This window comes from Medicago truncatula, chromosome 8, assembly GCF_003473485.1.
Source record: "Medicago truncatula cultivar Jemalong A17 chromosome 8, MtrunA17r5.0-ANR, whole genome shotgun sequence".
In the NCBI taxonomy this organism is placed as follows: domain Eukaryota; kingdom Viridiplantae; phylum Streptophyta; class Magnoliopsida; order Fabales; family Fabaceae; genus Medicago; species Medicago truncatula.
This window is the reverse complement of record NC_053049.1, coordinates 11,420,992-11,443,472: the sequence shown is the minus strand read 5'-3', so window position 1 is coordinate 11,443,472 and position 22,481 is coordinate 11,420,992. Positions and strand designations below refer to the sequence as shown.

Below are 22,481 nucleotides of genomic sequence, written 5' to 3'. Positions count from 1 at the left end.
AAACTCCCTCAATCACCTAACCCCCAACCCTCCAGACTCCTTTGAAGAACATAAAGTATTTCAACCTATCCAAGTAATTTTCCGACGGTCCTCACTCCCCCCCCCCCCAAAAAAAAAAAAAAAAAAAATTATTCAACAAAGATTCAATGGAAGAGATTATACCTGATGGAGCTTTAAAGAATGAAAGAGCATAGACAGGCAAAGAAGTCAGAACTGCTTTCAAGAGGACTAAGCGACCACCGAACGGTAAAAACCGGCTATTCCAACCTGACAGTCTAGATTTAATTTTATTCACAACAGGGTCCCAAAACGACGCAGATTACCCCCAATAGGAAGACCAAGGTACATGAAAGGAATCTTGCCCACTTTACAACTCAACACTGAAGCCGCCTCAACCAACCAAGACTCAGAAATATTAACACCTGTAACACCCCGTTTCCCAAAAGTATTTAAATATAAAATATTCATCAGAGTAATTCATCAAACGGGCATGCTACACTACATTTTCAAGATTTCTTAAAGAGCATATGAAACTATTTAAATAAACAACTTTCAAACATCAATAGTCTTGCAGCGGAATATTTGTATCAACATCAATAATTACTTAAACCTCCAAAATAATATCTTGGCATAAAGCCTAACAACAAATTCAACCATCATAGGGCCATAACATCAAGTTCCAAAATTGATACATAGGAAGAAAACAATTCATAATAATAAATCTCATCCCACATATCAAAGCCCTAGACACGACACTTGAGCCACCACCGACTACTCAGGATCACCTGCAAGTTACCCATAGGAAGGGCAACATTTTCAAGCAGAAGGGGTGAGATTCACAACAATAAAATATAGATAATAATATCATCAATTGAATCTAACACCCTATAACATCAAATCATCTTGCAGTTATAATTATATAATTCCACAAAGCAACAACTAGATCACCATCAAATCAATCCATCATAATATGTATATAAATGTATACTCATCAAACAACATCATCATATAATAACCACACCCAACAATAAAGACTCATGCATGACATGACGACATCACTAAGACTCCTCAATAAATGCAGATATGCATGTGGTACCAGACAGGACCGAAGCCCTCACCGCTTTTGAATGGTTAAAGAATTCATCAGGACCGAAGCCCTCACCGCTGTGAACAACTAGTGCTCCAGGACATGAGTCCTCTCTGCTGTTTATGCATATGCAATGGACCTACTTGTGTATATCTACATACAACTTGACCATGCATACATACTCCATATGACTCCACTTATACAACATGTATGGTTCAATAAATAAATCATACATCACAGCCATCAGCAACATCAACGAGCAGCATTCCAACAATCCAGAATAATGCACAATTTAATACAACTATGCTCAAAACAACAACATCTATCACTACCATTCATGCAAGCAATTTCAGCACTCAAAAACTGGGTAGCTCGCCTCGCGAGCACATCTGCTCGCTATGGCGAGTTCACAAAACAGGTTACTCGCCATGGCGAGTTCAAGGCGAACTCGAGGCGAGTGAAAAGTAGGTGCTCTCGGGAGTTTTGACATTTTTCTCACTCAAACCTCAATTATAAGCTCCCTATTCATCTTTTTAACTTAAAACTTGCTCCAGTCATCACTAAATTCATTTAGGTACATTAAACTATCCCCAAAACATCTTATAACAACAATTTAAAAATCCAGTTTTGATTTGGGTTACTCGCCACGGCGAGTTGGTCTGCTCGCGAGGCGAGCTATGAAGTTGCTCACTCGCCATGGCGAACAAGGCTACTCGCGAGGCGAGCGATGAACTTCTGTACGGGCAGAAAACAGGTTTTCCCCAAAAATCCCATTTTTCTTCAAATCACTCCCCAAATTAGTTTACAGATACCTAATGAAGTGTTATATGCAACCAGAACCTAATTCTAACATCAGAACAGCAATATCTACCTTAAAACATCAATTCTTCACAAACCCATAATTTCCCAATTCACTCCAAAACCTGTTAAACTCAAAATCAGAAATTAAAATTTATACTACTGAAGTAAACCTCACCCTTACCTTAGAAATTGCAGAAAATGCACAGCAAAAATCAGTTCTTGGCCTAACTTGCTCTTCTCTCCCTTTTCTCCCAAAACTGTCAGTTTCACGTAAAAATATTTCTGACTCTTTTCTTTCTTTCTTAACTTCCTTCTCAACTCCCCTTTATTATACTTAACTCCCCATAAATTCTATTAAATTCTATTAACTCCCCAAACACCAAAATAATTATTATTTCACACTTATTCTAATTATTATTAAAATAAACTATATAATAAAATAAACACACCACATAAATCACCAAAAATCATAAATCACATATAAGACTCTAATTAAATCAAAATAATTAAATATATCAACTAGGGCGTTATAACACCCACTAACAAACTTTTATTAAAATTCACCTTCAATCCCGACATGGTCTCAAAAATGACAAGAGTAGCACGGAGAGTCCGAACATTGGCCCAACTTTTCTTACCTAACAACAAAGTATCGTCAACAAATTGTAAATGAGAGACTTCCACCGGATTAACCGTCCCAACCGAGTACCCTGTAAACAAATGATTGTCAACCATAGCTTTCATCAAAATATTCAAACCCTCAGCTGCCAGAAGGAACAAAAAAGGTGACAGAGGATCCCCCTGCCGGAGACCTCTCTTAAGCGGGAATTCATCTGTAGGACTACCATTAACTAACACAGAAGCTGTAGCAGTACTAACACATTCTCTAATCCATTTCCTCCACAGCACCGGAAAAGACATGCACTGCAAAACCTCATCAAGATAACCCCAATGGACCGAATTGTACGCCTTTTCAAAATCCACTTTAAATAACATGAGATCCTTCTTAAACTTGCTTGCTTCATCAACAACCTCATTAGCAATCAGAATACCGTCCAGAATTTGACGCTTCTTTACAAAGGCCGACTGAGTATCGGAGACAACACTGCCAATAACTAATCTCAATCTATTAGCTAATAATTTCGCAATGATTTTGTACATACTCCCCACCAGAGAAATCGGGCGAAAATCATTCAATCTTTGAGGGTTGTCCACTTTTGGGATAAGAACAATGAAAGTAGTATTGATGCCTTTTGCCAGCTTACCATTGCGATGGAATTCAGACACAAACCGCATAATATCAACTTTCAAAACACTCCAAAACTCCTTAATAAATCCAAAACTGACCCCGTCAGGACCCGGACTTTTATAGCTATCACAGTCCCAAATCGCCTCCTTAACTTCATCAACCGAAAAAGGTTTAACCAAACCCCCACCCTCAGACACAGACAGCTTCCGAAACCGGAGACTAGAAACACTAGGACGCACCACATTTTGCGACTTGAAATGTTGAGCAAAATGAGTGAAAATAGCATTCCTAACAGGCTCCACTCCTTCAATTCGCACATCCTCAACCAACACAGAACAAATAGTGTTAAAACGTCGACGAGAAGACATAATAGAATGGAAAAACTTAGAGTTCGCATCCCCCTCACGGAGCCACTTGCTCCTCGACTGTTGCCAACAAATACTGGTGTTCAGCTTGGAAAGGGAATGAATCTGCGAAGAGATACCGAATAACTCATCACATTCAACGACCGACAAATCTTCTTCTTCCCCTTTCCTATCCAACTCCGCCAAACGGTCTTTAAGAGTGATAATCGATGCAGGTAAATTACTAGTATGTGACTCATGCCACTCCTTTAGGGCTAATTTAATAAGTTTGAACTTTTCTTTTAAATCAAAACCGCCCCATCCATCCACATGCAAGGATTCCCACTTGTCAGACACGAATTGGTGGTACCCTGGTATCTCCGTCCAACACTTCAGGAACCTAGTCGGCCGCGGTCCCCAGTTTTCGTCATCCACAGAAAGCATCAACGGGCAATGATCCGACAAACCTCTCAACTGAGCCACTTGAACACAATTAGGCCAACACAAGCTCCATTCCTTCGAAATTAAAAACCTATCCAACCGACTCATCGACCTACCATCCCCTCTGAACCAAGTAAATTTTCGACCACATAACGGTAAATCAAGCAAAAAATTGTCCCCAATAAAACTATTAAAAGGCACATACTCCGCCACTCCCCCAAAGTCTGACACCGTCTTTCTTTCCTCTCTACCCCGAACCGCGTTAAAATCACCACAGACACAGACCTTCGCCCCTCTCAGGGCCTGAAGCCGGATAGACAAAACATCCCACAGAATTCTCCGATCACTGCCACTGCACGGAGCGTACACATTAAAAAGATGGAATTCCTCATTACTGGATATAAAACGACCATGAATACTCAGCACGTGCTCAAAACTACTCGTAGACCACACCTCTATCTCCGAAGTATCCCACACCACCAGCAGACCTCCGGACGCCCCTTGAGACGGCCGAAAAGAGAAGGAACCCGACTGCCTATCCCAAATAGAGGAACACAACCAATCATCAAAGCACTGCAATTTAGTTTCTTGCAAACACAGAATCCAAGGACGCTTTTCCTTCACCAGACAGCAGACCTCCTTCTTTTTTTCAGGGCCCCCAAGCCCCTTAACATTCCAAGATAACAACTTCATCTTGCACGCCTTCCCCCACCCTCCCCTAGCAACTTCATATTGTTCGATTTGTTTTAATGAATATTTTTATAATATTTTATTATCATAATTAAAAATCTTAATAGTCAAAATTCTTTGATGTGTGCATAGTTAAAAATTCATTGAAACCACTCAAAAATATTTGTTCCATCATTAAATCCGTGTTATGATTTTGTGATCTATTAATTTGATGCTTATGATAAATTTTGGCATGCTACTGTTTCTTTCATCATTGCTGCAAATGCTACTATTTCCTTCGAAAAACTTTAGGAGATTGATGAGGTTATTTTGTATGTAATTTGGTTGGTGTTTGAGACTTTTATTTTATAGAATGGGTAAGCTTCCGTCAAAAAAGATTTTTAATTAGAAGCTCTTGAGTTGTAGTAATGCAATGGTTTATGTGTCATGTATTATGAAATATGAAGTGTTGATAATGTGATTCGATTAGATCGGTGTAGTTTCATTGTTGACAATGCTACTATGTATTAAATACTTCGTATGTGATCTTTGGTAAAAAGAGCTTGTTAAATATTCTTTCCGGTCTCAATTATAAATAAAAAAAAAATAGATTTTTTTAATAATTAATGTATTTGATTTGTATGATAGACAAAATATATCAGCCTTTTAATTATTTAATGAATATAAAAAGTAAATTTTTGCTTATAATTGGCACCGGAAGAATATATAATGTACAATTTTTATTTTAAGCAAATAAATATCTAGGACAAGTTCCTTCAAAAAAAAATCTAGGTCAGCCCCACACACTTTGATTTTTCTCTAAATACTTATTTTTGATATGTACTCTAGGTCCCATAGCCGTTAATTTGATTTAATTTGCGATAATTTGATTGACGTTATTTGATGATAGATAAACACAAAAAATACTCTATAACATACGCTACCATCAAATGAATTTGTCTCTTTCTGTGTTCCATAAAATGGATTTTACCTCATTAATAAAAAAAAACAAAATCTCATGTAAATTCCACCGTCATTCATTATGAGATAATTTTTAAAAAATAAAATAAAAATGGTCCAATTTTTAAGAAAATGACACAATTTTTAAGTTGTAGTTATTATATAAAAGATTTTTCTATCCTTCGCTAAATAGTTCTATTTTTAATATAAGTTTTACTAATATGTGCAACAATTATTTATTAGAAAGATACATAAATACAACGTTTGATCCTCTTTGTTTAATAGATGAAGACATTTTGAAACAAATGGAGTAATAAAATCAACAAATATTCTCTTTTCTGACTGATTAAGTAATTGATGTTTCGAAAAATAAAATATTTACTTATAATAGTAGTAATAAAAAAAATCAGAAAGAATGAAGAAAAAAAAAAATAGAGGATACTACACCATAATAATTACACTTTTATTTTACATATTCTATCAACAAATTGAGCCTTTGTTTTCCATTTTACAATTTCTCAACCGCCCAAGGATCTATGTTAGCATCATATATTTACATTGAAAAAGTATAGAAAGACTTGAATGATTCGTTCGTAAGACTTGTAATACAACTTATAAATGTCAATATTGTTGGTTTAAACATTTTTTATCTAAAAAATCCATGTTTGAACTTACTTCATAGCTATGCTTACGAGTTTTAAAGGGTGTTTATCACTTCGTTTATATAAATAATTTAAGATAGAAAAATAGTAAAAAAGACATCTAATTTAAGAAGGATCGAGTAGGAAATTATGTTATTGTAAGTGATGTAATTTCATCACTTACAACGGAACGAACTAAGTTTTAAAATCAGTTGCGAGAAAGAAAAAAAAATAAAGTTAAGTAGAATATTCTCCATTGATTCTTATTTTCATTATCTTTGACTCACTTTTGCAAACTCCATTTCTTCGAAACATCATATGAATGAGTCAAGGAACCAAGGAAGCACAGGGGACACAAGCAGAAACAAGAAGAAAAGAGTAAGAACAAAAACTAGCCACACTATTGTCAAAGTAGAGCCCACAAGAACCACAAGGTTGTTCATGTAATTTCCTAGAATGCCATTAGTTCTTAATGATTATATTCCTTGTCTCTTCTATTTGTACTCTACTTTCTCTACCTCTCCTTATTCTAAAAGAGGATAAAAAACCTCTTTACACAAACACCTGCAGAATATTAAACAAAGCCTTATCCTTTTCACTTGTTTCACTTTTCATTTCCATGAAAATTGACATGTTGTATTTTTGTTTTATATGAAGTGAGTTAGAGAGAGAGAGATATATTTGAGTTTGTTATAGAAAAAAGCTCAAGTATCTTTTGTTACCTTTTTTTTTTTTTTTTTAAATTGAGTGGGAATTCTATTTCACATAAAGTTTAGAAATATCTTGGTTATCTACTATCTTAATCGTGGTGTAACTTACTTTTCATATAATCAATTTCAACCATTCTAAACTTGTTGCATGGCTTTGTTGAGTTCTATGAACTCAAGGAGAGAACCTGTAAAAGAGGTTAATCCAAGTGGGGTTAAGAATACAATTTATGTGGCGGTGGCTAAAGATGTGAAAGATAGCAAATTAAATGTGATATGGGCTATACAAAATTCTGGAGGAAAGAGCATTTGCATTCTTCATGTGCACGTACCAGCAGCTAAGATCCCTATGAGTAAGTCTTTGTTATTTGACAATCCGTAAAGAAAAGAAAAAAAAAAGAGATAGAAACATGTTATACCGATAGATAGAAAATATTTTTTATGTTAAAAAAATGGTAATTTTGTATTTTTGATAGTTTGTACGGATAAAAAGTTATCTCATGAGTTAGCGAGGGACAAAAGTTGTTGTTTTTGTTCAATCTTTTACTATCCGTTTTAGTTTTTGTTCAATCTTTTACTATTCGTTTTATATAAATTTAGTTTCTCAATCAAACATGATACGAAAAATTGTATGACATTCTCTTTTTTTTAGTAAATCATGCACTTCAAAAGAGACTAAAAGGTCTAATTACTTGTATTTTTTTGAAGGGTTAATTAAGTTTTTGGTCCCTATAAATATCTGCAGTTTTGTTTTTAGTCCCTATAAAAATAAATCACACTTTTTAGTCCCTACAAATTTTTCTGTTAAAGTTTTTAGTCCCTCTTAAATTAAAAGTTGTTTAATTATGCTTAAACTTCTAAATTTTTGAAAGATTTTTTACATAATGTTCATAACATTGTAAGACACTCTTTTGTAAAAAAAAAATAGTTTTTTTAACATATAATGAATTAAATATGAATTTTTCTAAAAGCCAAATTTTCAAGATTATATTAATGAAAATTTGGACCTAATGATAAAATTTTAAGTTACTTTTTTGCGGAGGAACTTTGTATAATATTCTAAATAAGTATGTGAAAAAATATGTTACAAATTTAAAAGTTTAAGCACAATTAAGCAAATTTTAATTTTACAAAGACTAAAAGTATGTGTTGGTCCCTATTAAATTGAAATTTGTTTAATTATACTTAAACTTTTTTTGAATGATTTTTAACAGACATGTTAAGAACATTATAATAATCTCTTTTATAAAAATTAGAATTTTTTAACATGTAATGAATTAAATATAATTTTTTTAAAACGCCAAAAATTTAAGATAAAACTAACGAAAATTTAGACCTAAAAATAAAATTTTGAGTTAATTTATTGTGGCGGAACCTTTTATAATGTTTTAAACAAGTATGTAAAAAATCATTAAAAAATTTAAAATTTTAAACATAATTAAACAAATTTTAATTTAACAGGGACTAAAAACACTAATAAAAAATTTTGTAGGGACTAAAAACAAAACTGCAGATATTTATAGGGATGAAAAATTTAATTAACCCTTTTTGAAAACTTGGCCATACTCTAGTAAAAAACAAAGTTATACTTGGAGATTATAATTCTTTTTGAATCACAAATGTTACGGTATAAATTGTCATATTAGTATTTCTATTCGTTGAACTTTTAACTCTTAACTCTTTTTTAATCTCTTAACTTAACAAGCTGAACTATCTATCCTCCCACCTAGAAATTAGAAGTCTCAAATGTTAGGGTTTGTTTGAATATTTAACAAACTATAAATATATGCTCACTCAGTCTTTTTTATAATAAGTATCATTTTGCCTTCATAAAATGAATACTTATAATAAAGGACGAATGAAGTACTTCATCCATTCTTTTTTAAACGTCGTACTAAAATAGTAACACAATATTAAAGAAGTGAATTTTTTAAGCTTTTGTTTGCTTATAATAATGATTAGAGGGTGTAATTGTTAGTTATTATCGCATTCTCCATCATATTCCTATTTTTTTGCACACATTTTATCTCTCATCCACAACAAGTAGATGTCAATAGTCTAGATATGGTACAAATCTTTTTTTTGCACTTGACACTTTTAACAATAGTATTACTTATCTTATTTATAAAATTTCAACTATTTATAAAACTATTATTATAGATAACAAATTTTGTTTAAATTTGCATATAACAAAAAACAAACTTTGTTTAAAAAACAAAGTTGAATTTTCCAAATTGTCCCTTTGAACTATCAAAGCAACAGTTAAATTAAAACGTTAAATTCGTACTCAAACAACCTTTAAAAAGAACATAGACATATATGTTTTATCGTTAATTGTAGCAGTGATTTTAATACCGAATTTAACTGTAATACTATCACAACTGTTTTTTTTTTTCCTTAAAAAAACTATTATTAATTTCTTTATTTATCAAAATCACAACTATTATTTGATTAGTTGTAGATTAGAAGAATTAACTGATTATCTAAGCTATATATTTAGTCCAAAAAAAAAAAGCCAAGGTATATTTTTTTTTGAGGGGGGCTAACCTATATTGTTGTGAACTCTGGACTCAAATTTCACACCAATATACAAATTATATGATGTGTGGAGTAAGTATCATTGACAAGCAATAACCAAATGTAAATAACCACAAGCAATAACAACAATCTAGATCTAATCTAGAAAACAAGTGCATAGCAAAACCACAATCTAACCAAAGGATAAACAAGATAAAGAGAGTAAAGAAAAATAGACAACACCAAAAAATGTTCACCCAGTTCGGTCCAACTTAACCTACTCTGGAGGAGAGATCGATGTCTCCAATCCAGTATCAATGGGTTCTTACAAAGAGATACAAATGAGTTACAAGAAATTAGCTTCAACAAACTCACAAAGAACAACCCTAATTTCTACCCATTTTTCCAATCTCATAATGAACAAGACACTCATGATTTTCACTCTCCCAAGGTGTTTACAATTATTTCCCAACTCTAGAATCTAACCCCCAAAAGAGAACCAACCCTTAGCCTTTGATTTCACTAAGGATCTTCTCTTTTGGTTTCACAAGACTCACCCAAGTTGCTCACAAAAGACTTTCCACTTATGTATTTCCCAACCCCATGAATCTTCCTCAAAAGGCACCAACCCTTTTCACAATAGCCCCCTCTTTTGGTTCTCCAAGATTCACATCTTGAAGCTTTGAACCTCACCCAAAGACCCTCAACCTTTAGTATCTAAAACCCTAAAAGTTCCCTCCTTTGGTTTCCATGAGATTCACCAAGCTTGCCTAACAAATGGGACATGGAGTGCTTACATAGTATTCAGATCCGGACAAAATCGTGACACGGTTGATGCGTACGACCCAAAGTACGACCAACCTTATCTTGAAAATTTGCCCAGCAAGCTGAAAATCGTGTCACGTTTTCCCAAAATCGTGTCACAATTGGACACCCTAAAAACCATGCTCACTGTCTAGAAAAAATCGTGCCACGATGCCAAAATCGTGTCACGATTCCAACATTTTCCAAACACCAAATTTTGAGTCATCCTCAACATATATTATTATGGTTTCAATTAAAGTAAAAAAAATGCTTAAACCTATGCAAATTAAGAATGTTAGCTAATTATATTTGATTTTCTGAATGTGATAAAAAAAAAAAGTGTTTATACTTTAAAAACTGTATTTTATGAGACCTTGTTCTGTGAAGGGCATTTTATGAATGACATCATTTAACAAGTGTCTCAATCTTCTTTTTCTTTTACATATTTTGAATGTAAGTAAATTTAAAAGATATAAATTAAGAAAAACAATATTATTTTTGACTGAAAACGAAAATATTTAAAAACTATTAAGAACAAATAAATTAAGCTTGAATAAGTTGCATAAACTATTTATTAACTTGTTAATTTGGCTGTTTAATTACTTACAGTGGGTGCTAAATTTCCAGCAAGTGCACTGACAGAGCAAGAAGTTAAGGCATACAGGGAAATTGAAAGTCAAAACATGCAGAAGACTGTTGATGTTTATCTAGCTATCTGTCAAAGGATGGGGGTAATGTACTGTTATTGTTTGTTATAACTTATAACTATTTCCATGTGATTGCTTTGCAGCATTCATTTCAAAACTTATTTGAATAATTTATTTTCTTATACAGGTGACAGCAACTAAATTGCACATTGAAATGGATTGCATTGAAAAAGGGATTATAGAACTCATCTCTAGATATAACATACAAAATCTTGTTATGGGAGCAGCTTCTGATAAGTACCATTCTAGGTAGACCCCACGAGTCCAAAATTATGGTCAATAATTTGATGTAGATATGATATATGATTTATAGTAACTGACCCTAGTACTGTTTGGATAAACAATATAACTAAGCACTTCATGTATAATCTATTTTTATAACAAAATATAAAATAAAGTTTGTAAGGTCTAGTCAACTGACAATGCCGATATTGCTAGGATGAATATCGTCATTCTAGTTTGAACCGAGTTTTCGCAGTTGTGTGTGTGAGTTTTAGGTGGTGTTTGCCACTTCGTCTCCAGATTAAAAAAAATGTCAAATTATTTTTGTGTAAGTTATAAAGTGTTCTTATAAATTATCTTGGAGAGCTTATGGAATTAAGTTTTTTATAAATTGTTTTCAATAAGTTCATTTGCCTGACATTGCAGGAGAATGACAGATCTTAGATCTAAGAAAGCCATCTATGTATGTGAACAATCTCCAGCTTCTTGTCATATACAGTTTATCTGCAAAGGATATCTTATACAGACAAGGTATGTTGCACCATAAATGCTGATGCATAAAAGAACATTGTTGCACTATATGAAGATAATCATAATTTTGGTTGGAAGTTTAAAGCTTTGTATTTTCTTAAGAATACTCATGAGCTCAATGTGTTATTTTAAACAAAAAAAAATTGAAGAATAGGTAAAATATTATTAATTAAAGTGATACTAATGATTATTTTACAACCGTACTCGAAGAATTTTAAAAGGTCAAACCCTAACTATTGAGCTAACACCTCATGAACAAGTTCAGCAGATTAAACATACTTTTAATCTCCATAAAAATGATTTTTTTTCTAAAATAAAATTATAAAACTAGTATTTTATACATTTACAGAAACTAAAAGCATTTTTTTGTCTTTTAGAGATTATTATTAATATTTTTTTTATATATAATACAACTGAAATGTGAAACGCTAGCGATGTTTTAGGAATTAAAATTTATGAAGCACTGACACATACACAGACACTAACAAGTAGACACCCATAATTTGAGAAAATGAGCCGGTGAAATGTAATTGCATGTGTCAGACACCGGACATACTTTCGATCAGAATTATTGCTGCTACAGAGCTTAAAATACATCTAATTCTTGTAATTTCATAAAGTTTGTTTCTTGATTTATCTTAGACGTTGTATGATTTACATATCATTTTGCATTAGTAGTGTCATTGCACTTGGTTATAGTATCTTTTGTACTGATGTAAGTATCAATTAATCAAATCAGGGATTGCAGTTTGGAAAACTTTAGAGTAGAGGCCACATCTCCTTTGGTGCAGCAAATGCAAAACTCTGAAGTTGGTCACTCACCTCACTTGATATCTAGATCAATTTCACATGATCAAGAGTTACATCATCATAGAGTAAGATCTATCAGCTCTGCATCCGAAAGTGGAAGGAGCATGGCATCATCTGTTTCTTCTTCAGAACGATTTTCATCGTTTGAAACGGTATTGACCCCAAATTTGACTAGTGATGGCAATGAGAGTTTGTTGGACTTGAAAATGAGTTACCTGTCTAGTATTAAAGAGGAGAATCTTTGTCATTCATCACCTCCTGGTGTGCTGGTACACATTCTTTTCCTCATTAAGAGTATTTGTGTCTCTTTTGGTGCATTGCATGTTTTTGCAAAGTAAATGAGTTATATACTTGTTATAAGTTTGAATGACACTAGCAATATTATGATAACATTTTGTACATTGTGATTGAACACTAGCAGGATAGAGGAATGGACGAGAGTGTCTATGATCAACTTGAACAGGCTATTGCGGAGGCTGTGAAGGCTAGGTGGGATGCATATCAAGAAACTGTTAAGCGTCGCAAAGCTGAAAAAGATGTCATTGATACTATACGCAAGGTAAATGTGTAGAACTATAGATTATCATGTTTAAGTCAATGCTTTTTTTTACTGGAAATGTTTATGTTAATGCTTAATGGCCTACTCTAAAATTATTTCCGAATGTTGCTGAAATAAACTTGATACAAATGTTTGAAAAATCCAATATACAGACTAAAGACACCATAATCTTGTATGAAGAAGAGGTAAAACTAAGGAAAGAGTTAGAGGAAGCGCTACAGAAAGCGAAAGAAGAAATTGACAACATGAAAAGCAAATTAGACAAAGTCAACAAGGAACTCCAACTTGCCTTGAATCACAAGTCATCAAAGGAGAATCAGATTAGTGAAGCATCAAGAACACACTCTCTTCAACTTTTGTCAGAGTTTTCTTTTTCAGAGATTGAAGAAGCAACATGTAACTTCAATCAATCGTTAAAGATTGGTGAAGGTGGATACGGAAAGATATTTAAAGGTATCCTTCGTCACACTGACGTGGCGATAAAAGTGCTGAGCCCCAACAGTACTCAAGGACCCTCAGAATTTCAACAGGAGGTAAGATGGTTCGAGTTCGATTGAGCTTAACTACTAGTCCAAGATCATTAAGGTGATACAAGTTTACATTTTGACACTCTTTTGGTTCTGTCGTATCAGGTTGAAGTATTGAGCAAGTTAAAGCATCCAAATCTTATCACACTTATAGGAGTAAACCAAGAATCAAAAACTCTTATCTACGAGTATTTACCAAATGGAAGCCTTGAAGATCATCTCAGCCGCAATGGAAATAATAATGCACCTCCATTAACATGGCAGACTCGAATTCGCATCGCCACAGAACTATGTTCTGCTCTCATATTTCTCCATTCCAATAAACCTCACAGCATAGTCCATGGTGACTTAAAACCTTCCAACATTCTCCTTGATGCAAACCTTGTAACCAAGCTTAGTGACTTCGGAATCTGTCGTGTATTATCGTGTCAAAACGATTCTTCTAGTAACAATAGTACTACACAGTTTTGGATCACTAGTTTTGCAAAGGGAACTTTTGCATACATGGATCCGGAATTCTTGGGTACAGGCGAACTTACTTCAAAGTCAGATGTTTATTCATTTGGAATTGTTTTGTTGAGATTGATAACTGGAAAACCAGCTTTAGGAATAAAGAATGAAGTGTTATATGCATTAAATAATGCTGGTGGAAATGTGAAATCAGTTTTGGATCCTTTGGCTGGAGATTGGCCTATTGTGGAAGCTGAAAAGCTGGTTCATTTTGCTTTGAGGTGTTGTGATATGAACAAAAAGAGTAGGCCAGAGCTTTGTTCAGAAGGTTGGAGGGTGTTGGAACCTATGAAGGTTTCTTGTAGTGGCACAAACAACTTTGGACTTAAGTCCTGTTTGGATAAACAGCTTAATAGGACAACTTGAAAGTGGCTATGACACTTCACAAAGGACAAATTCTAAGCTTGTATGCAAACCATGACTAGTTTCATAGTCACCTGTCAAAAACCAGCCATTTTTTGTCTTCTCATGTTCATATATATATATTTAGTTTCTAGCAGATATAGTTGTGATTACAAATTGTTCATTCCCTCAGTTTTTTATACCATATTTTGTAACATATGCAGTGTATATGGCAAATCAGAATTTTTGTGTATATGTATATATATGGTCCATGGTAAGACATAGTTATCAATTTTTTTATTGATCTAATCCTCAAATCTACTCTCCCTTGCCCCTCGATTCCTACTTTAGAAATGGAAAGTGGAATTTGAGATATGGTGTGAAGAGATTTATGATAAGATTTAGTTGGACTATTTGATATAAAGGTGAATAATTATTGTCCACCATGACCCACCATCTTTAGTTATTTTAGTTTTTTTTCTTCTCATTAATCTTTGTATTCCAATGAAAAATTGAAGCGTATAATTACTTTTTCCTATATTAAAAAAATTAAATGAGATAACTAACATTCTTATCAAGAATTGTTGTTATTGTGAACTAAATGAAGAAGAGTGAAATATTGAGATTTGAATTCTTTAAAGTGAATAATTAATAAAAGGAAAAATATTAAAGATTAATAATATATGTTGTATAATAATAATTTTTTTTATTTTTTATTGTCCACATGGCTTCCTTCCTTCCACAAACAAACGCCAAAGAAAGTGGGCAACTACTCAAGGACCACCGTACGACACGACAGCAACATCACAATTAAGCCTTGATACCCTTGTCGATGCTGTTGATTATTGTTTATTATATCTAATCTAACATGTTCCATTTTCTTAATATTTTATTTCTCCAAACTTATACTCCTATGGATGATAGTGATATTCCATTAATCAACAATTGTTGTTATTGTTTCAAAATAAAATCAACTTCTTCCGTAGAAAATAAAATATCAACTTCTGAAAATGTTATGTTCGAGTCTCTTGTTACTTTCGTCTTTTACTTATTGAATCTATAAAATATATTGAAATATTTTTATCATTTGATCTAACTTTTAGAATGAGATTCAAGTTTATTTAACAGATATCTCATAAGTGTGATTTTTTTCCTTCACATTTATACTGATGTCGTCTCAAAGGAAAAATACCTACAAAATATATGATGTCAAAGTCAATCTAAACGAATAATATAATAAATGAATAGAGAGATAATTTAAGGTATTATGTCTTTGAGAGAGTACATTCTATTTCTTGTTCCAAAACCTAACCCTACTTACTATTATAATTTCCTTCCAACCACTCCTATCATCTAAATTTTTTTATATTATCCAATTACATTTTAAACTAACATTACTATCTCACATACTCCAAGTGATATCAAGTCAAGTCCATTGACTAAAAAAACTATAATTTAAATTTGAAATAAAGACTCAACCATAACTAAAAAACAAAGAGCGTGCTTCTTCTTAAGATGTCAGGTTTGGTTCTCCCTAATATCATTTTAAGTACACTAATTTAATTTAATTTTTTAAAAAAAAAAATAAAGAGTATACAAATAATAACACGTCTCGACTTCGTTGAAGACAAGACTAAAAAAAAAAAAAAAAAATTAAACTATTATCTAAATCTAAATCACAACCAAATAAGAATACAACATAATCATCTACTATTTCACAATTCAACTGAATATGTCCAATAATACAAGTGTTAAAAGTTTTTATTTTCAAGCCAAAGTAGAAATCACAAAGTAAGTAAATTCACACACACATACAGAATAAAACACGTGGCCGACAAAGGCAAATGAGCATCATCAGCATTGCACTACAAAATCTACATAGTTAAACTCAAATAGTAGTTACTACCACTCACTGTTTTTTCCTTATTCCTACATAGTACAAACAACAAAACAAAAACTTATGAAACTAAATTAATAACATTAATAGATTCTGCTCTTTTTTTCTCTCTCCACCGTCACTTCCTTCTCCTAACTTTCTCACTATCTTCCTTTATTTTCTCTCCAAACAAATATAAAAAAACTTTATTTGCTTTCTTTAATTCTTCCTCAGTTTTTCATTCAAGAATCTTCTTAATTCTTAGAATGGTTTCATTGGGAGTTATATATAGTAATATTGTAGCATATGTGTTTCTGTTTAGTGTGTCTTTGGTTTTGGCTGGTGATATAGTTCATCATGATGATGTTGCTCCTACAAGGCCTGGTTGTGAGAATAACTTTGTTCTGGTACCAAATTTTTTATTCTTTATATATCAATTGTATAAATAGTTTAAAAAAATGTTTTTTTTTTGTGTGGATTTTGATCTTGGTTTTGTTTCTTGCTTGCTTAGAAACTGTTGGAACAGTGAAGAGATTTGGAAATCATAGTAAAAATTCATTTTTTAATTGAGGAAAGAAAAATTGGACTGTTTGGTGAGATTAATTCTTTTATAATTGTTTTTGGTACTTGATTTTTGAGTTTTCAGTTTTGTAAGGGCTATTTGAATTGGCTTATTTGAGCTTATCTACTGATATAAGTTCTTGTGAGACTATTTGGGAGAACTTATGAAAATAGCTTGTGACATGTTAATATCTTGTTTTCAGCTTATTTTCATAGATTCTCTAAAATAGCTTAAGAAAGCATCTTATAGCTTATATCAAAATAATTAGACTTTATTTTATCCTTGTGTGATGTATGCTCAATTGATTTTTTTCTTCTTCTATAGTTTCCCTTTTGTATCCAAAATTTAACCAAGAACGAGGTGATAATAGTTAGGTAATTGGAACAATATATTTCATGTACTGACTCTGAAAAACAAAATCTGCAAATGTATTGGCTTATGGTTTCTTGAATTTGAAGTAAACTTCTATGCAATGTGGTCTGTTGCTAACAAAATGTTTTGTTAGGTCAAAGTCCCAACTTGGATTGATGGTGTGGAAAACGCCGAATATGTTGGTGTCGGTGCAAGATTCGGTCCTACATTGGAATCAAAAGAAAAACATGCCAATCATACTAGAGTTGTCATGGCCGATCCTCCTGATTGTTGTAGCAAGCCAAAGAATAAGGTATTTTGAGTTCATTTTTAAACCATAGAATTTGCCAAATGCGACGTTACCGAATTGTGAAGCATAGTTGTCCAGATCGAAAGCTTTATTATTTGGAAGCATTTCATTAATCTGTTATTTATTTGCTTTGCTTTTCACTATTGTTAGCTCACCAATGAGATCATTTTGGTGCACCGAGGAAAATGTAGTTTCACAACCAAGGCAAATATAGCTGATGAAGCCGGTGCTTCAGCCATTCTCATCATAAACTATCGTACAGGTGTTTTATGTGTTTGTCTTTTGTTAGTAGATTAAACAAAGAAATGTATAATAATTGCAGTAAATACGTATTTTGTCCTATGGTGGTTATTTTAAGCAAATATTGTATGTCTTTGCTGTACAGAACTTTTTAAGATGGTTTGTGAGGAAAATGAAACTGATGTTGATATTGGAATACCTGCTGTTATGCTTCCACAAGATGCTGGATTAAACTTGGAAAGACACATACAAAATAACTCCATAGGTATGCTCAACTTTCTCGGAAGTGTCACTTATGTTGTAATTAGTTGTTGCTTTTCTTTGGCATAGGACAATTTAATTAATGAAATGATTACTTTATGTTTTGATACCCTTTGTTCTATTGCATGTACAATTTTTGTTTCTAAGTGTCCATACAGTTATACTCTCCACTTCGTCCATTGGTTGATGTTGCGGAAGTGTTTTTGTGGCTTATGGCTGTTGGTACCATTTTATGTGCTTCTTATTGGTCTGCTTGGACTGCCAGAGAAGCTGCTATTGAGCAAGAGAAGCTCTTAAAGGTTACCTAGTTTCTTTTCATGCCAATTTTTCACACTAAAAGATAGAGTGAAGAAAGAATGAATGCAATAATCGTGAGGATAAAGATATTTCTGCTCATATTTATAAACTCGTTAATTTGATTACTGATATATGAATAACTTTTATGGTTGCAGGATGCTTCAGATGAATATGTTGCAGAAAGTGTTGGTTCTCGTGGTTATGTGGAAATCAGTACTACAGCAGCAATTTTATTTGTCGTGCTTGCTTCTTGTTTCTTGGTTATGCTGTACAAATTAATGTCATTCTGGTTTCTTGAAGTTCTGGTGGTTCTTTTTTGCATTGGAGGAATAGAGGTGAGTTACTCTTGTTTTCGACTTTGTTCATGTTGATTAAAGTTTGTATCTCCCTCTAATATTTGTATGTTCATATGCTTTCAGGGTCTACAAACATGTCTGACGGCTCTATTATCATGGTAAGTCGTTTATCCTTGAAGTTTGTTGTAGATTATGAGGTTTGTCCTATTATTTCTGTCCGAATTGACAGCAAAGTTGTTGTAGTTTCAGATGGTTTCAGTATCCTGCACAAACATATGTGAAGATACCGTTCTTTGGAGCCGTTCCATATCTGACACTTGCTGTTACTCCCTTCTGCATAGTATTTGCGGTGGTTTGGGCGGTTAAACGACAAGCATCATATGCGTGGATTGGTCAAGATATTCTAGTAAGAATAGTTATATTATTGTCACTTTATCTTTTAGTTAAAAAAAATCATAGACTTTTAATACTGTTATCTATATTTCTTATGACTGTCATTCAGGGTATTGCGTTGATCATTACAGTTCTTCAGATTGTTCGCATACCAAATCTCAAGGTATGATTCCAAAGTCAACCCTAGGGCATTATCTCTGCATTTACATGTCTGTGATACTCTTGGATTTAAGCACATGCACCATTTATTAACAGCTAAACCGATAAAATGTTGATGTGATAGCTTTGCTTGATACTAATGGATTTTAATTATGAGAGACACTTTCACATATACTTCTTTCTTGGTATCAGGTTGGGACTGTTCTTCTCAGTTGTGCTTTCCTGTATGACATCTTATGGGTGTTCGTCTCTAAATGGTGGTTTCATGAGAGCGTGATGATAGTGGTGAGTGTTTTGAATAAAGCTCTCTCCCCTAAATTGTTCTATACAAGTGGTATTCCAACCCAAATACATTAGTTTGGCCTTAAAATTAGTGACATTTTCTCTGTACAGGTAGCTCGAGGTGATAAGAGTGGAGAAGACGGTATTCCCATGCTTCTCAAGTTACCACGTTTGTTTGATCCTTGGGGTGGTTACAGCATCATTGGTTTCGGGGACATAATCTTACCGGGACTTGTAGTAGCATTTTCACTAAGGTTGGTCATCTATTGATCATACAATATATGTATCTGGCCTTCTATTCACCTTGTGTTACTTATGTTTTTTATGATAAAGAGGACGTTTGGGTAGATATATTTTCCAAGTGCTTATTATTATTATTACAGAAAAGTATAAGTTGTTTCTATAATTGAAGAGGAAACAACCGAAAACACGAGATAGCTCTCTATGAGCCGTTTCTATAATCTATCTTGGTGAGCTTATGAAAATAAGTTGAAAGCAGCTCGTTAACATATTATAAGCTATTTTAATAAGCTCTTCCAAACAATTACCTACGTTTTAATGTCAAAAATAAACTCATGCTCTTCCAAACGTCCATAAAATACATCTCCACATAGGATCTCTATGTAAAAAAGAACAGGTACATGAAGAAAACAGTTGTATTGTGTTGTATCATGTTAACGGTTCGTGAACTTAACTAGTCTATTGACAACTACTTTTACAGGTATGATTGGTTGGCAAAGAAGAACCTCCGAGCTGGATACTTTGTGTGGGCAATGACTGCTTATGGTCTAGGTATGATACACATGATTTGGGGATAACTTGCATACAAAATGTGAATGTCTACTGTTTACTTATATTTCTATCTTCACTTGTGGAGGTGTCTACTAGCAAAAGTTAAAATAGAGACAAAAATTTAGAGACGAAAAAATATGAAATCTGATTCTATTTTTGTTGCTAAGTGTTAGAAATGCCAAATTTGATGACCAATTTTTTTTCCGTCTCCAATTTCTATCATTATTTCAATTTTTAAAGTGGTTATCGGTTTTCCTTATGTGTTCTTCGTTGAATTTTAATATGCAGGTCTCCTCATCACATATGTCGCTTTAAACTTGATGGATGGACATGGCCAGCCAGCTTTGCTCTATATAGTCCCATTTACACTTGGTAAGTATAACCATCTTACTCATAAATTTGAAAGTGTAAACACATATGGTGGCATTCTAGTCTTCAATGTATTATTTGATTGTGTTCTATTGGTTGTTCAAGTTACCTTTGGATGAACAATGCAAAGGTTCAACCATTAATATGAACTCTCCACATTTTGGTCTCAAGCCAATAAAGAGTTGTGCTGGACAAATTACAACAAATATAAAATTTTGTTGAATCATTCTGCAAGATGTACCAAAATAATGTTGTGCTAACTATATGTCGCGTTACTCATTTATTACAAATAACCGGAGCTTCTCCCCCCTCCACCATGCTTTCTAAAAATCCACGTCGATGTTTGGAAGTATACTCGACAGGGAAAAAAACTGTGTTTTGGTCCGAAAGTATACTTTCGGAGCGTAGAAAAAATGTTTTCTTAAAAGTATACTTCCGGACTAACTATAGGGGATGGGAAAAGAAGCTCCCGAAATAAACATGCTGCATGGCCTGAGAGTTGAATGAGCTAGAGTTACAAAATAAGTTATTATTTACATATATGGATGGATGCAGACAAAGAAGTAAAATGTTTTTACTGATTTTAGTTTCCAATAGATGGCAATAATGTAGACTGGTCCTTGTGTACCGAAAAAACAGTAAATTGGTCCATGCAGCTGACATCTCTTAGACAAAACTTGATTGCCGTTGTGTTATCATCCCATGTGACCAAGACATAGCATACATTTAGTTATTGCATGACATTAAAAGTTTATTTTCTGAAACATTGCCATGTAAATCATAATTGCAGGCACCTTTCTGTCATTGGGAAAGAAGAGAGGTGATCTCAAGATTTTATGGACAAGAGGAGAACCAGAAAGGCATTGTCCTCATATTCAAGAAGTTAACCAATCAATTAACCAACATTGATCTTCATCAGATTTGTATCTTAGTTATTAGTTTATATAGGAGAGTGATAGCAACCGTTAGGACATTGTGTATATGTAACATTGTTATCGTAACAAAACTGCAGCCAAATGATTTGATAGCATGGACTTCAAATCAGCAGCTGACAGTTGAAATATATACCACCCTATTGTGTGATGTAACATTAATTTTTTCTTCTCCTGAGATAGCAAGTTGGAGATCAGAAGATTATTTGAGAATCAATATTCTAGTTGATGGCCTTGCTTCCATGAGAGTCTTCTCAAAATCCAAGTCTTGTTAAAGCAAAATGACCTCACAGAAGAAGATTCAAAAGAGGGAAGACTAATAAAAGGTTTGCGTACACTGCAGTTGTTGTTTATTATTGAGTCATAACTCTACTGTAATGTAATATTATTGTGATGATTAATATTACCTTAATTACCATTCATGTTATTCTTGTTGTGTGAAGTAGATTTCAATTTCAAGTTATTCTTAAAAATTTTGCTTTTCATTTTATGAAAGCCTTTGAATCAATAGCACAGACATTGAAGTCTATAGCTTGTCTATAGTTTAAGAAAGATAAACTTTATTTGGACAACTAAATAGTTGTCCAACAATGTACTTACATACGATGTAGATACAATTTTGTTTTTAATTAGTTTTTTTTTCCTTTCCCTCAAGTCAAATCAATTGTTATATGTGGTATATTTTGTATGGCGTCAAATACGTAATCAATTTTCAGTTCAAATAACATTCCTCTTCAAAAATTGCATATTTAACTTACAAGCCATTGAACCCTATAACCTGGCTATATGAGTTATAATTTCATTTTTTTTTTTTTTTATAAAAAAACAAACAGATTTTAAAGACTAAAGATGGAATCTAACTTATTTGACTGAGGTAGATTGGTTTGGATTGGATTCAACATGATAAAGGAGATTAAAAACTGACTCAACGAA

The 22,481-nt window shown here is 33.0% G+C and overlaps 2 protein-coding genes across 4 annotated transcripts; both read left to right on the top strand.

Annotated features, from left to right (window-relative positions):
* The first annotated feature begins 6,450 nt into the window (after positions 1–6,450).
* On the top strand, positions 6,451–14,819 carry LOC11440397 (U-box domain-containing protein 33). Of its 2 annotated transcripts, none has more exons than XM_024772109.2 (8): positions 6,451–7,252; positions 10,830–10,951; positions 11,055–11,176; positions 11,576–11,680; positions 12,420–12,759; positions 12,909–13,049; positions 13,202–13,582; positions 13,682–14,819. In XM_024772109.2, the coding sequence occupies exons 1-8, from the start codon at positions 7,051–7,053 to the stop codon at positions 14,450–14,452; spliced, it is 2,184 nt and encodes a 727-aa protein (XP_024627877.1). In that variant the 5' UTR covers positions 6,451–7,050; the 3' UTR covers positions 14,453–14,819. The 2 variants fall into 2 exon arrangements, with proteins under 2 accessions (XP_024627877.1, XP_024627878.1); XM_024772110.2 differs by having other exon boundaries at positions 6,452–7,252; positions 12,912–13,049; positions 13,682–14,817.
* A 1,574-nt stretch (positions 14,820–16,393) lies between these two features.
* Positions 16,394–21,990, top strand: LOC11444031 (signal peptide peptidase-like 4). 2 transcript variants are annotated; one of them, XM_039828930.1, is made up of 15 exons: positions 16,572–16,711; positions 16,816–16,897; positions 17,372–17,530; positions 17,678–17,789; positions 17,913–18,032; positions 18,176–18,327; positions 18,481–18,660; positions 18,745–18,779; positions 18,865–19,027; positions 19,124–19,177; positions 19,366–19,458; positions 19,567–19,709; positions 20,177–20,247; positions 20,536–20,619; positions 21,407–21,990. In XM_039828930.1, exons 3-15 carry the CDS (start codon positions 17,489–17,491, stop codon positions 21,523–21,525), a joined length of 1,368 nt encoding a protein of 455 aa, XP_039684864.1. In that variant the 5' UTR covers positions 16,572–16,711; positions 16,816–16,897; positions 17,372–17,488; the 3' UTR covers positions 21,526–21,990. The 2 variants fall into 2 exon arrangements, with proteins under 2 accessions (XP_003627574.2, XP_039684864.1); XM_003627526.3 differs by lacking the exon at positions 16,816–16,897 and having other exon boundaries at positions 16,394–16,711.
* The last annotated feature ends 491 nt before the right edge of the window (positions 21,991–22,481 follow it).

Bases quoted from the DNA above. Each gene is read 5' to 3' on its own strand.
- LOC11440397 (XM_024772109.2), top strand. From the start codon at position 7,051: ATGGCTTTGTTGAGTTCTATGAACTCAAGGAGAGAACCTGTAAAAGAG. The intron at 11,177-11,575 runs GTAGACCCCACG...CTGACATTGCAG, and splicing joins TCTGATAAGTACCATTCTAG to GAGAATGACAGATCTTAGAT. The intron at 13,050-13,201 runs GTAAATGTGTAG...TCCAATATACAG, and splicing joins TCATTGATACTATACGCAAG to ACTAAAGACACCATAATCTT.
- LOC11444031 (XM_003627526.3), top strand. From the start codon at position 16,571: ATGGTTTCATTGGGAGTTATATATAGTAATATTGTAGCATATGTGTTT. The intron at 18,033-18,175 runs GTATGCTCAACT...TTTGTTTCTAAG, and splicing joins CATACAAAATAACTCCATAG to TGTCCATACAGTTATACTCT. The intron at 19,710-20,176 runs GTTGGTCATCTA...CTACTTTTACAG, and splicing joins GTAGTAGCATTTTCACTAAG to GTATGATTGGTTGGCAAAGA.